The sequence below is a fragment of the Salvelinus alpinus genome, chromosome 5 (genome assembly GCF_045679555.1).
Source record: "Salvelinus alpinus chromosome 5, SLU_Salpinus.1, whole genome shotgun sequence".
In the NCBI taxonomy this organism is placed as follows: Eukaryota; Metazoa; Chordata; class Actinopteri; order Salmoniformes; family Salmonidae; genus Salvelinus; species Salvelinus alpinus.
The window spans coordinates 68,489,500-68,505,185 of NC_092090.1; the positions used below are offsets into that span (position 1 = coordinate 68,489,500).

At 44.2% G+C, this 15,686-nt stretch overlaps 1 protein-coding gene across 2 annotated transcripts in view; it reads left to right on the plus strand.

The window, feature by feature from the left end:
- LOC139576587 (polypeptide N-acetylgalactosaminyltransferase 9) overlaps positions 1–15,686 on the plus strand; it is an 87,511-nt gene that overhangs the window by 17,638 nt on the left and 54,187 nt on the right. For both annotated transcript variants that reach the window (XM_071402849.1, XM_071402848.1), the window contains exons 3-4: positions 521–687; positions 5,095–5,269. In XM_071402849.1, the coding sequence (XP_071258950.1) occupies positions 521–687; positions 5,095–5,269 (342 nt within the window). The remainder of the gene's footprint in view (positions 1–520; positions 688–5,094; positions 5,270–15,686) is intronic.

Genomic DNA, 15,686 nt, shown 5'->3' on the forward strand with positions numbered 1-15,686 from the left:
ACCTCATCTGCCTCTCACCTCCAGCTTATAGATCTAGCTAGCCAGGAAGGTGCTGCATCTTTCATTTACAGCCAGGCTGCAGCTTTCCCTTGCCACAACCCTCACATTAAAGAGTGTTCCTATTTCCCCTACTTTGCTTTGTCAGAAAACGTCTCGGGACCGTGGTATGCTTTAAGGGGAATCAACTTGAAACACTATTAATTCACTGAGCATACACACACACAAGTCTTCATATATTAAATGTATGTATGTGTATGTATGTAAATGTACACTCGGTGAATGAATAGTGTTTTTATGTTTGAATGTTCTGAACATTCATTGTAGAAGGCAGAAGATATTTAAATGCACAGTCTTTTGCATTTCAATATGTTCTTCCTTTTACAATGAAAGTTCAGAACTTTCAAACAAGACTTGGTTTATTCAAATGAAAGAGGGCAGCTCACTTTTACCGGTTCACTGGCCAAATCCTGAATTCCATGAGTTCCATAATTATAAAACCGTATGATTTGTTTCTGTACAGGTGCAAGCAGTTGACCTACCCAGAGGACCTCCCTCAGATCTCAGTGGTTTTCATCTTTGTGAACGAGGCCTTGTCGGTCATCTTGCGGTCCGTCCACAGTGTGGTCAACCACACCCCTGCACACCTTCTCAAGGAGATCATCCTGGTGGACGACAACAGCGACAGTGGTATGACGTCTAGTTCAGATGCTTCTTTAGTATAACCATCTAACTGTTCATTCCCTGTGACTGGACTCAATCAAATGATCAATCAAGTGAAGTTATAAAGCCCTGGTTACATTTGTCACAGTGCTGCTACTGTTAGCTGACCTAGTGTTTTGCTTCGAATAACCACAATCCCTGTATTACTGCATTACTGCATTTTTGTGTGGCTAATTGCTCCACAAACATTACCTCTCCAATTAATTTTTGTCTCTTTAAAAGTGTAGGGTGGAGTCACAAACAAAAGATTGCATCTGTTTGTGTGTGGGAAAAGTGCCAAAGGAGTCAATTCCCTTATAAAATAAATGAACAGCCGTGATCGAATAAGTCAAGTTACACAAAATACATTTCTAACTGAAGTGTGATTCTCCCTTTCTCTCTCTCCCTCTCTCTCTCTGTGTGTGTTGGTTGTGCGTGTGTTCAGAGAAGAGAATGAACGAGGGCAAAGTAGAGAGGAATGGAGAACCCTTGGGGGTGTGCTCTTAAACACTGTTAGTGAGGCCTCTATTCTCTGTTGAACTGATGTGCAGTGCACAGCCTTCATTGTGACTTGGTCAACATGGGGCTTTGGTTGCTTCCACACACCTGCATGGCCCGTGGCAGCCAGCCCCGCTCAGCCACGACTCCCAAAATCCTGCCTGTTTCAGAGAGGGACAATGAACTAGATTCCAACTGACACTTGGCCCTCCATCACTTGGCATGGAGCTGGATTTAAGTCCCAGTTTCTCCCCGGCAGGCGTAGAGAGGAGGCACAAATAACGTACTGAAAGAGGACCAAGTAAGAGTCAACATTGGCACCTGCCCACTCTCCATGTAGAGGCTCTTAAATAGGCATCCATTTAAACCTAATAAAGTAGGCACAAATGGGAGCCGCGGCAAAATACCAAACTAAGTACTCCCCCTATCCATCTACCCCAATATTTACTGGTTGTGATTGGTGATGATAATTTGTGCAGATGTTTAAGCTGTTCTCTCCAGTGACAGACTATTAATATGCAGGCTAGGCTACTTGACCTTTTCTTGCTGGCTATGCCTGTCACCTCTCATTTGACCACGGCTCTGAGAAATGACTAGAGGTAAGGCACAGAGGCTCACTTGGTGCATAATGAATCACACTCAGGGAACATCCCACTGGGCACAAACTGGTTGACTCAATGTTGTTTCCACGTCATTTTAATGACATTGCATTGAACCAACTTGGAATAGACGTTGAATTGTCTGTGCCCAGTGGGATGTTTGCCTTGTCTTTGTGACATATCCTTTAGCTGGGACAGAGAGTGACATTTATTGGGCTGCTCCTTTGCCTTAGTGAGTGCCGGGCGCGCGGGGAAACCAAATGCTTGTTCTACTTGATGAAGTTTAGCTTGCTGTGTATATCATACAGTAACAGTCCCAAACACTCATTCATTGTTGCAGCTTAAATATTATCAGAAGGACAATGTTTAATAGGCCTTCTGGAATTTCAACTCCAAATATGGCAAGTAAATTAATAACTTAATGGTTCATATAATGAAAATAGCATCCCAGTTGGCACATTTGGTTCCATGGAAGTTGATGGAACATACGTTTTTGATTTCCCATTGGTTCTGGGGCGTTAAGTTTCCTGAATGGTGAAACGTAATGTTTTTTTAATGTACTGAGAACAGAAGGGCAAATTTCACCTGTTCTGGGAATGTTTATTTTTAGGTTGCAGGGAGGTTCTGAGAACGTTTTACTATGGTTCCCTGAAAGTTTTCCTGGGAGATTCTATTAATGTTCTTAGAACTGAAATGATTAATGTTCTGAGAACATGTTTCAATAACAGTTTTAATAACACTGTTAGCTTAGTTTGGGTTAACTGTTTTGAACTCCAAGCACAGATAGGACACATGGAAATTAATTTGCTTAGGCATTAATCATGCAATTAAAGGTGTTGATTTTAGTCTATTCAAACAGACCCCATTTTAAAGGAAACAAACACTCATTAACATGAATTGTGGCCAGTTAGTGCGCGCGGCCAACACACCTGAACACACTTAACAAGATAGAAGATGGAGAAAGTTTGGTTGACGCTGAGAACAGAATGTGTATGTTTCTAAATAAATAAAAATTGCTAGCTGGGCATCCTGCACCATTCCCAGAATCTTGTGTTTTGTTTGTATGCAAAATAACCGTAGGACAACCACCCTCTCACCAAGCTCTAGGAAACATATGGTTCTCAGAACGTTATGTGCTAGCTGGGATCTGTTGAACTGAAGCGAAATTGAGTACAGCTCATAACGTGACATGAGAGCTTAATCCAAATACAAGTGGATTGCAGTTGATCATCAAGACAAGAAATATGACCAATCTCTCTCTCTCTCTCTCTCTCTCTCTCTCTCTCTCTCTCTCTCTCTCTCTCTCTCTCTCTCTCTCTCTCTCTCTCTCTCTCTCTCTCTCTCTCTCTCTTTCTCTCTCTCTTCTCTCTCTCTCTCTTTCTCTCTCTCTCTCTCTCTCTCTCTCTCTCTCTCTCTCTCTCTCTCTCTCTCTCTCTCTCTCTCTCTCTCTCTCTCTCTCTCTCTCTCTCTCTCTCTCTCTCTCTCTCTCTCTCTCTCTCTCAGTGGTATAGGCTATATAAGTTATGTAATATATGACGTAACCCGCTGCCAATTGGCCTTAATCAACATGGCTACACACTGGCCTTTGATCTCTGGTGACCACGCAGGACGTATTTGGCAATAGGCATCGTCTAGAAGTCATACATCAAAATAAACTACTTGATATATGCAGATGAAAATGTGTAAGCCTTTAGAGGGATCAAATTAAACCAATGCATGTGAGAAAAATCTATCAGACACAGCAGAAGGCCTCTCACAATCTGACCATTTCACCCTGAAATCCTTTGGCTCCCTGTATGGTGAAATATGTATTCATTCCATATTCACAGTATGATGGATAGTTATTTATTCTTTGCTGTTTTGCACCGCCGATCCCTTTAAAACATAGTCCATGGTTCATAATTCTCCAGTGCCACGGATGCAATCCACATTTCTATTTGTTTGCTGGGCACCAGAGGGGATCCTATAACGTTTCTCCCCCCCAGCAGAACAGCCATGCAATTATTGCACTTTTTGTTGGGTTCCATAATCTTTTAGCTGCATCAGTGGTGCCGCAGTTTTCACAAGCCATTCTAGTAAACTTAAACATAGACAAACAGAAAAAAAGCCCAGGAAAACCTTCAACTAGGGTGTAGAGGTCAGATCACAGTCGTCTATCGCTACGGCCCAGAGTTTTTCGTGGTCAGATCACATGATCAGGGAAAAACATTTGGCTCTAGTCGTTGGTTGTCTGTTAGTGTCACATTGTAGTCAAAGGTTGCTTAAAGGCGCAATCAGCAGTTGCTACAAACATGTTTGGACTTATAAATGAATGACATGTACCCATTCTTGAAGAATATGACTTATAATATAAATGCCACATGAGCTTTGTTCAACTGTCGTATCCCATCAGAACCCACATTTAAACTTGTTTTACCCCAATGTTTGTGAACAAACACTATGTAGCCTCAACACATGGTTCAAACTATAATTTTTATATCATGGTTGGTCAATCCTTGCATAGCTCCATAGCTCTGCCTATGAATTTGAGAGTGATTACATTTCTCCAGCCGCATCCCTCAGCTTTTTACCAAACCAGGGGTGCGGAGGCAGCTTTGTAAATGTTTCTACTGATGATTGCCACTTTAATGTTATAGGCAGACCAGCTTTACCCATTCTGACAAAAAGTACTGAACACACCTCCAATGACAGCACCTCCTCTATCCAACTGAGACCTACAGATTAGACCAGGTGTTCTTTCAGAGGTTGATTTATGTACAGAGCAGGTCGTCAGCTCCAGGCGTCAGCTCCAGGCGACAGATCCATTATGAAGCTTTGCTCGCCCTTACTATTCTCTCTCTCCCATAGAAGGTAGAGCACTCAGCAACCTGGGAGGAGAACCTCAAACACTCACAAATCCTCCAAAAACATTAGGTGGGCTCAGTCAGTCAGTCGGGCCATTTGTGGAACTGCTTGTTCACCTCACAGACTTTATTTACAGGTAAGACAGCGACACGGAAAGAAAGCCAGGCTCATCCCTTGGAGTAGAGTGAAGGGAGAGGGAGGGAATGTTTTTACCGTACAGAAATAATAAAGTCATCTGTGTTGTGCTGGGTCGCTCTAGTTCTACTTTTACGTAACTCGTGATGCTGAGCTCTGTTGTGTTCTTCTTGGGGAAATTCATTACCCCATTTTTATTCAGACAAACAATGCTAATTGATCAAACAACACTTTCTGCAAACTATGCATTTGCGGTGAAGCCAATACTTTGTGTTTCTGTTTTCCAACAGAACTGATTCTCTTTTTCTTGTCTCTCCAGTGGAGCTGAAGTTCAACCTGGACCAGTATGTGAACAAGCGTTACCCAGGCCTGGTAAAGATCGTCCGCAACAGTAAGAGGGAGGGCCTGATTCGAGCCAGGATACATGGCTGGAACGCTGCAACAGCCCCAGTCGTAGGCTTCTTTGATGCCCATGTAGAGTTCAACACTGCCTGGTAAGAACTGTGCTTCATCTTCATACACTCTTCATTCTCCTTTTCCCTCTTGGGGTTCATGTTAGAGTACAACGGTTGTAGTCCTACATAATCATCAATGAAATATGCGGGTCGCTCCTTAAGCATTTTGATTAAGCGTCAGCTAAACAGTGCTTACGCTACGAGGAATTCTTACTGAGGCAGCACATTCAGGGAATATGACCTTCCTTTTGAAAGAGTTAGAACAGTTTATAAGCTTTTCCTCATCACTCCTGAACTGTGACTAATGGCCAATAGAAAATACACTGTGTGGGTTTCAATGATGGTACGGTACTGTACTGTGCTGTCCTGTAAGTCGCTGACGTTTTAACGGTGGTGGCAGAATAAAATAATAGAGAACAGCTCAAATGTTGTGTTTGCCACACTGTTCCCACCCTCCTCAGGCCTTAGACTTTAGTCTTATAAGCAGGATGGGGGTCTCAACCCAATGTCTGGCTGACAGTCATGCTTACCACCAAACATGTCACTCAAGCGCATTGTAATTGGCACCTAATTCGAGCCTGTCATCCTGTCAGGCTTTTTAAGACTGAGTGTGTGTGGTGTGTTCCTGGGGAAGCTAGGGGGAAGCTGCGGGGAAGCTGGGTGAGGGCTGGAACCGAAGGTTTGGGTAATAAATTGTTTCTCTGCCTCCCTGGTTGTAGCTCAGGTACTTCACCTAACAAGATACTGCCATTGCTTCATAAATCAAACATCAGACAGAACAGGAAGAGAAGACAGATGACAAATATTTGCGAAATATATGTACTTATCACTTCAATAAAAGTGTGGTTAAATATCTTGTTCAAGAGTATTGAATGCCATCATTTGTAATGAATAGGGCCTAGAGTTTCCCTGGACCAGGAAAATCTAGGGCCTGGAGTAAGATCACAAGTGAGGTCACATGGTCATAAAAACTTGTCCCCTCCTCCCTAGTTATGAGTAAACGACTATGTGATTCCTACACACATTTGACTATAATAAATCAACATACAGCATTAAAGGTAAAAAGGCTCAAGGCCCTCTGAGTTTAGTCTAGTCCTCCGGAGGAGGATCTCATGTACCTTGATCCTGGACCAGGAGGGCTTTTAGTTTACTGTGATCTGATCCGCTATACATTCATCACCGCCGACCTTTCAACTTGTGGGCGGAGGAGAATCTCATGTACCTTTATCCTGGACCAGGAGGGCTTTTAGTGGGAACTTAATGGCCACTCCAAACCCAGCTGTCTCTGCCAGCCAGCCAGCTACATGGGGGAGTCGGTTGGTTGGTTTCATCAGGAGTTGGAGTGAGTGATGATAATTGATTCCCTGGTGGTTCCCTCATCTGTTTCCCCATCTGCTCCTGAAAAAAATGGATGTGCTTTTCCGTCCCCTCACCACCCTTTCACCTCCACAGGAACCACCCTCATTGTTTCTGATGTTCGCTCTCTTGTTGTACATGCAGGGATCAGTCTGAATTTCTTTTGACTTAGTTCACCTGCTGCCTTCGTGACTCACACACACACTTCACGTTTCACTTTTTTTATAGTGTGGCTCCTTTGTTTGGTACAGCAGCCGTTCATTTGTTTTACATGAGTCTACATTATATTTGTACATCAGCTTATGAAATGTACAACTGTGCCCTTGGATTCGACTTATTCTCTCAAAGAAGCCATAGAATGTAGAAAAAAATAATGATATAGATGAGATGAAAAACATCAGGCACTACATCACTCTAGGAAACATGTTTTGGTTAATCCTTGGCATCCGACCGCAAGGCGCTAAAGAGGGTACGGCGTACGGGCCACTACATCACTGGGGCCGAGCTCCTTGCCATCCAGGAACCCTATACCAGACGGTGTCAGAGGAAGGCCCTAAACATTGTCAAAGACTCCAGGCATAAACTGTTCTCTCTGCTACCGCAATGCAAGCCGTACCGATGCACCAAGTCTGGAACCAACAGGACCCTGAACAGCTTCTACCCCAAAGCCATAACACTGCTAAATAGTTAGTTAAATAGTTAACCAAATAGCTACCCGCACTATCTGCATTGAACTTTTGCACCAACTACTGTTTATTATCTTTCCTGTTGCCTGTTGTAGTCACTTTATTCCTACCTATATGTACATATCTACTTCAAATACCTCATACCCCTGCACATCGACTCGGTATTGGTACCCCTTGTAAATAGCCAAGTTATCGTTACTCATTGTGTATTCATTATCACTTTTATTATTACATGTCAATACTTTTCTATTATTTCTCTATTTTCTTTCTCTCTACATTGTTGGGAAGGGCCCGTAAGTAAGCATATCACTTTTAGTCTATACCTGTTGTTTACGAAGCATGTGACAAATACAATTTGATTGAAATTGATTTGTATTGCACACAGCACATTTTTGGCCCTTCAACTGTGAGTGTGCTTCTGTGTTTGCACAGAGCTGAGTATATAGATTTCAGTGTGAATAGCAAAAAGATATGACACGTGTTGAATGTACAATATGTGGTGTATTGTGCTGCTGGCCCTTATTCAAATACTTGAAGAAACCTTAGATGTGTCCATTCGTTGCAATCACAAGCCCCTCTATTCATCATCATATGAATATGCATTATGGCACATACATAAGTGATAGGTGAGATGGATTGTTCCCCTGCTTTTTGTCATGAGGCATAGTGAATTACCCTGTTAGAGCTAGTAATGTATGCAGGCATCCAGTTTTCTGAGCCAAGTGAATGTGCTGGCACTCTGAAGCCAAGAAACTGTTCAGTTGATATTGTTTACCCTTAGTATAGAATTGATTATACACATACGGAATTCTAGGATAGTTTGATATAATTGCATCATAAATGTACTTTGACACTCAATTTCCTTAAACCCATGTTGGTTTATTGAGTATGAATAGTTCACGTTTGAATAGTTTTCACTGTTGGAATGGATGGAACATATTTACATTCAGTTTGACATTTTCTCAATGGGTAGATGTTATATCATTGCATTGCGTTATTGCCGTATCATCTAAGCTTACACAGTGCTTTCCTTCCCTCCAAAGCCATAGCAGTACAACTATACATCCAATGCTGAGAAACAGGGTCGTCCATTCCGAGGCGAACGTTCTAATTCCACTAACCTCCATTTTTCTGTAAATACAATTAATGTGGTGGAAACACGACAGGGTTGTAATGAGCATCCGTGCCTCTTGAACTCTGAGCTCACAGGGGGAGCAGCCTCAGATAAATGTATATTTATTTGGTTTTTGAATTCTGCACTGTTGCAATCAGGTTATTAATGATTCATTATTAGTCCATGCGAGCGGTTTATGTGTGTGTTGGGGAAGATTAAAGGCTGTGGGTGTTGGATGTAGGCTGCATGGCTGTAATGAAATGCACAGGTCACGACCCCACGCTTTGATGGTGCTGTGATGCTGCTACGCCTTGTGATCCCACCGTTTCCCAGGATTCAGATTGAGGTCAGAGAATGGAAAGTAGGAAAAATAAGAGACCGTTCCAACCTCTTCCAAGGACCTCTCAATTGGTTTGGATTGTGTGCTTTGCATTCGTTGTTCAGAAAATTGAAATATATTTGAATAGGATTCAATGAGGTGCTTTTCTTGGATACATTTGTGAACTAAACACTTGATTTCCAAAAAAGGTAAACAAGGGTAGATAAGATCTCATAGACCTTATACTGAGTAGTTCATTTTTTCATTGTGCAAAACAGTTTAAAAATCAGACATATTTTGACACTTGTGGTCTCTTCTCAAAGCTTGTATCTCTTTTAGTGGATATAATGAGGTCAGTCTGCTTGCCGTGCAAGTGTGCTAAAAGTATTATTTTTCATTTAACAGTACTGAGCTTTGGAAACCCTGTGGCCTTTTTTTCACAGCTAAATTGTAACATGCCTTACCTTTCTTCTTGCTCTGACTGGTCTTGGTTCAGTGTTTATCCATCTTGAAAGGAGGAAGATGGCGTAACGCGTACACAGTGAGTGCTTCACAAACCACACACTAGGCGGGCATCCACAAATACAGAATAGACAGAGATTTATGCTGCTAATACTACAGTATTATCAGCTTTTATCCCCAAGCATATATACTGTACCTACCAGGTCAACTGAAAATGATCAAAGTAATATCAAGACATAAAAGCTAAAGGTAGATAGTATTGCAAGCTCCTAACCTCTATAACGATATTGCCAAAACCTTATTCAGTGGACCTGACACTGTAACTTTAAATTCAGTGTGAATAATGATCCCTACAGATGTAGAATCTTAATTTGAGACAGTTTGCTACAGCAGGAAAATACTGTAGTGCTGCAGCAACAGGAAATGTGAATTATTATGTGTATTATATGCATATGCACATTTTTATAGGGGTTGATAAATTTTTCGTAACGGAAAATCAAGTCTGAAATTTCAAAGTGGAAATTACAAACTTCAAAAGCATTTTTAAACCTCAAATACATGAAAGGTTTTTAATTTCCTGCATTGCAGGAAAGTTCTCCTGCAACAGGGTGATCAATTTAAGATCCTACATCTGTACATTTCATTCAGAACAGTCATTTTTACAGGAGTAGTATTGACTAATATGAATATTTTTGCTACAGATTCATGCATTATCTATCCAAAACAGCCCTGAAGACAACTGTGTGACTGGGTAGTCCAAGATCTGTGCACAGTGTGCAGTCTTAATGTGCTAGAACATGGCTGGAGGCGATGAAAGGCTTCTCACATGCAGACACACACACACACACACACACACACACACACACACACACACACACACACACACACACACACACACACACACACACACACACACACACACACACACACACACACACACACACACACACACACACACACACACACACGCGCGCGCACGCACACACAAACAAATGTGCATGCACACACGCTCACACACATTCTCTCTCTCTCCCTCTCCCTCTCTCTCTCTCTCTCTCTCTCTCTCTCTCTCTCTCACACACAAAAACAAATGTGCATGCACACACATACTCACATCTACTGCGCTCATAAAAACTACAGTAGGTCACAATGAAATCCCCTCGACTTTCTACATGGGCAACTTACGTGTTCTGGTGCATTAACCTGTAAACGAATGAAACAGATCCTGTTTTAGGCACTCAGCGCCTGCAGTTCTGTGGCTGCATGGTTGTGAATGAAGCTAGATTCCATTATCTGATAAATCTGTGTTTGAGAAACTTTCCCAATTCAAGATCTGTCACATAGGAATTCCATTAATCTGTAAGAATGGAGTCGTAATCTCAGCGGCCTGCGTTCTGGGCTCTGTGCAGAGGACAAAGGTAGGACAGATAAGGAGAGGAGCCATCCTCAGAAGATGGCATGTAGACTTAAGTACGCACAGATTGAAATCAGGGCATTTTTATCCTGCCATATGATGCTGCTCAACCCCAGGCAGGCGTGTTTGCTTAGGTCAGGAAAATAAGTGTTGATTGCAATATTAGACATCTTCCATTGGTTTTGAGTGGGTTAAAAACACACAGTGCTGCTTATATTTTTGCATGTAGGCATCAAGTAAACAACTCACAAAATGTTCCATTTGTCCAAAACGCCTGTACATGTATATGTTGAAAAAGGCTTGAGACCGACCAGGTAGTAATAAAATGAGAGAAGCTCCAGAAAAACAATGAGACCTATTGCGACAATGTATTTGAACAAGATTACATGAGTCATCACTGAGGGGGAAAAAACACTACTTGAATATGAAACCAAATTGAATCTGGACCGATGTGGGTGAATAACCGTCACGGAGATGGTGCATATGAAATGATAGGAGAAGAAGAGGGGGGGGTGAAAAAACTCATCAGTCAAACCTGATCCCTCATTGTTTCTGAGATACCCGGTGAGGTAGCTAGTGTTGAGCACGCTGCTAGCTAGCGCTGGGCTGCTACAGTACTGTCGAGGGACAGGTGAAGATGAATGACTGATGGAGTGTACTGGAGAAGATGGGGCTTCTGAGTTCTCAAGGTTAGAGAATGCATACAGGATCCACCAAAAGCAAGATCTCAACATGTGGTAGATATACTCTATTCATCCTTGCCTATCCATGTTAGGCACTTGGCAATATTACAGTATATAATAATATAATAATAATATACAGGTAGTATTACAGGTAGTATTACATTTCATTTCATTACAGTACAACAGTTTGATTTGTTTGATCTTAGCTGGCTACATAGCCGTCTTTGTATCCAAGATAATTGTGTAGTCTAGAGTAATTGTCGAGGTTACCTAGCCAGTTGAGGTTACCTAGCCAGCTACACTTTCAAACAAAGTCAACAACGCAGCCACTGCTAGCTAGCCTATTTCACCAGCCAGCAGTACTATATCATTTTAGTCAATAAGATTTTTTGCAACGTAAGCTTAACTTTCTGAACATTCGAGACGTGTAGTCCACTTGTCATTCCAATCTCCTTTGCATTAGCGTAGCCTCTTCTGTAGCCTGTCAACTATGTGTCTGTCTATCCCTGTTCTCTCCTCTCTGCACAGACCATACAAACGCTTCACACCGCGTGGCCGCTGCTACTCTAACCTGGTGGTCCCAGCGCGCACGACCCACGTGGAGTTCCAGGTCTCAGGCAGCCTCTGGAACTGCCGATCTGCGGCCAACAAGGCAGAGTTCATCTCAGCCTATGCTTCCCTCCAGTCCCTCGACTTCTTGGCACTGACGGAAACATGGATTACCACTGATAACACTGCTACTCCTACTGCTCTCTCCTCGTCTGCCCACGTGTTCTCGCACACCCCGAGAGCTTCTGGTCAGCGGGGTGGTGGCACTGGGATCCTCATCTCTCCCAAGTGGACATTCTCTCTTTCTCCCCTGACCCATCTGTCTATCGCCTCCTTTGAATTCCATGCTGTCACAGTTACCAGCCCTTTCAAGCTTAACATCCTTATCATTTATCGCCCTCCAGGTTCCCTTGGAGAGTTCATCAATGAGCTTGACGCCCTGATAAGTTCCTTTCCTGAGGATGGCTCACCTCTCACAGTTCTGGGTGACTTTAACCTCCCCACGTCTACCTTTGACTCATTCCTCTCTGCCTCCTTCTTTCCACTCCTCTCCTCTTTTGACCTCACCCTCTCACCTTCCCCCCCTACTCACAAGGCAGGCAATACGCTTGACCTCATCTTTACTAGATGCTGTTCTTCCACTAATCTCATTGCAACTCCCCTCCAAGTCTCCGACCACTACCTTGTATCCTTTTCCCTCTCGCTCTCATCCAACACTTCCCACACTGCCCCTACTCGGATGGTATCGCGCCGTCCCAACCTTCGCTCTCTCTCCCCCGCTACTCTCTCCTCTTCCATCCTATCATCTCTTCCCTCTGCTCAAACCTTCTCCAACCTATCTCCTGATTCTGCCTCCTCAACCCTCCTCTCCTCCCTTTCTGCATCCTTTGACTCTCTATGTCCCCTATCCTCCAGGCCGGCTCGGTCCTCCCCTCCTGCTCCGTGGCTCGACGACTCATTGCGAGCTCACAGAACAGGGCTCCGGGCAGCCGAGCGGAAATGGAGGAAAACTCGCCTCCCTGCGGACCTGGCATCCTTTCACTCCCTCCTCTCTACATTCTCCTCTTCTGTCTCTGCTGCTAAAGCCAATTTCTACCACTCTAAATTCCAAGCATCTGCCTCTAACCCTAGGAAGCTCTTTGCCACCTTCTCCTCCCTCCTGAATCCTCCTCCCCCTCCTCCCCCCTCCTCCCTCTCTGCTGATGACTTCGTCAACCATTTTGAAAAGAAGGTCGACAACATCCGATCCTCGTTTGCTAAGTCAAACGACACCGCTGGTTCTGCTCACACTGCCCTACCCTGTGCTTTGACCTCTTTCTCCCCTCTCTCTCCAGATGAAATCTCGCGTCTTGTGACGGCCGGCCGCCCAACAACCTGCCCGCTTGACCCTATCCCCTCCTCTCTTCTCCAGACCATTTCCGGAGACCTTCTCCCTTACCTCACCTCGCTCATCAACTCATCCTTGACCGCTGGCTACGTCCCTTCCTTCTTCAAGAGAGCGAGAGTTGCACCCCTTCTGAAAAAACCTACACTCGATCCCTCCGATGTCAACAACTACAGACCAGTATCCCTTCTTTCTTTTCTCTCCAAAACTCTTGAACGTGCCGTCCTTGGCCAGCTCTCCTGCTATCTCTCTCAGAATGACCTTCTTGATCCAAATCAGTCAGGTTTCAAGACTAGTCATTCAACTGAGACTGCTCTTCTCTGTGTCACGGAGGCGCTCCGCACTGCTAAAGCTAACTCTCTCTCCTCTGCTCTCATCCTTCTAGACCTATCGGCTGCCTTTGATACTGTGAACCATCAGATCCTCCTCTCCACCCTCTCCGAGCTGGGCATCTCCGGCGCGGCCCACGCTTGGATTGCGTCCTACCTGACAGGTCGCTCCTACCAGGTGGCGTGGCGAGAATCTGTCTCCGCACCACGTGCTCTCACCACTGGTGTCCCCCAGGGCTCTGTTCTAGGCCCTCTCCTATTCTCGCTATACACCAAGTCACTTGGCTCTGTCATATCCTCACATGGTCTCTCCTATCATTGCTATGCAGACGACACACAATTAATCTTCTCCTTTCCCCCCTCTGATAACCAGGTGGTGAATCGCATCTCTGCATGTCTGGCAGACATATCAGTGTGGATGACGGATCACCACCTCAAGCTGAACCTCGGCAAGACGGAGCTGCTCTTCCTCCCGGGGAAGGACTGCCCGTTCCATGATCTCGCCATCACGGTTGACAACTCCATTGTGTCCTCCTCCCAGAGTGCTAAGAACCTTGGCGTGATCCTGGACAACACCCTGTCGTTCTCAACTAATATCAAGGCGGTGACCCGTTCCTGTAGGTTCATGCTCTACAACATTCGCAGAGTACGACCCTGCCTCACGCAGGAAGCGGCGCAGGTCCTAATCCAGGCACTTGTCATCTCCCGTCTGGATTACTGCAACTCGCTGTTGGCTGGGCTCCCTGCCTGTGCCATTAAACCCCTACAACTCATCCAGAACGCCGCAGCCCGTCTGGTGTTCAACTTTCCCAAGTTCTCTCACGTCACCCCGCTCCTCCGCTCTCTCCACTGGCTTCCAGTTGAAGCTCGCATCCGCTACAAGACCATGGTGCTTGCCTACGGAGCTGTGAGGGGAACGGCACCTCCGTACCTTCAGGCTCTGATCAGGCCCTACACCCAAACAAGGGCACTGCGTTCATCCACCTCTGGCCTGCTCGCCTCCCTACCTCTGAGGAAGTACAGTTCCCGCTCAGCCCAGTCAAAACTGTTCGCTGCTCTGGCACCCCAATGGTGGAACAAACTCCCTCACGACGCCAGGTCAGCGGAGTCAATCACCACCTTCCGGAGACACCTGAAACCCCACCTCTTTAAGGAATACCTAGGATAGGATAAAGTAATCCTTCTAACCCCCCCCCCCCTTAAAAGAGTTAGATGCACTATTGTAAAGTGGTTGTTCCACTGGATATCATAAGGTGAATGCACCAATTTGTAAGTCGCTCTGGATAAGAGCGTCTGCTAAATGACTTAAATGTAAATGTAAATATGACGCTTACTGAAGGTTGTTGAGGGAAGTAAAACTTGGCCTACTCATTCTAAGTAGAATTAACTCCATATAATATTTATTTGCTGGCTGAGAAATGACATATTGGCAATAGATATCTCAAAAATAACCTGGGGATTAGGGCTACACAAACATCCTAGCGTTTAATGACTCTAAATGCAGACGTTTTCAATTCAAGTGTTCAGTGACAATAAGTTAGCGGTGCAATATTTTTTAGCACCTTTCAATTATCACGTTGTATTACTTCATCGCTCAAGTTTGACTGTTCAAAGCACATACGGTAAATTATGTTTGTCCGAAAATGTAGCTCATCAACACATTTCTTTACCTGGACACTGGCCAACTTTCCAACAGCAGATGGGGAAGTCAACCCCTCTCCCACACATACTTTTATCCTTTCCATTACACCTTAAAGTAAGTAGAGGCCCAGGTCTCTCATATGCCAATCTTCCCGAATGAGATGGGAAGGTTTTTACAATCACGCCGCTCTTATTAAATGATTGCTTTTACTTAGTAGTGCATCTGTCAGTCATTTTTTACCGGAAACCCACTTATAGCTCCATTTGGATCCATTCCCTGCACTCTTTCCACTACCCTGATGTGATAAAGAATACTTCTGCTTCTGGAAGATAAATGGGTTTTGGTTTTTAAAGAAATAGAGAGAAAGGGGAGGAAGAGAGAGAGAGAGAGAGAGAGAAGGGGATAGAGAGAGAGCTGAAGAAAATATGGTGAGAGCGATAGAGGATGAGAATGGAGGGAGATGAGGGAGAGGGTATTCTAAAGAGTTACGCTAATTATGGATCATAATTGCAGCCTGT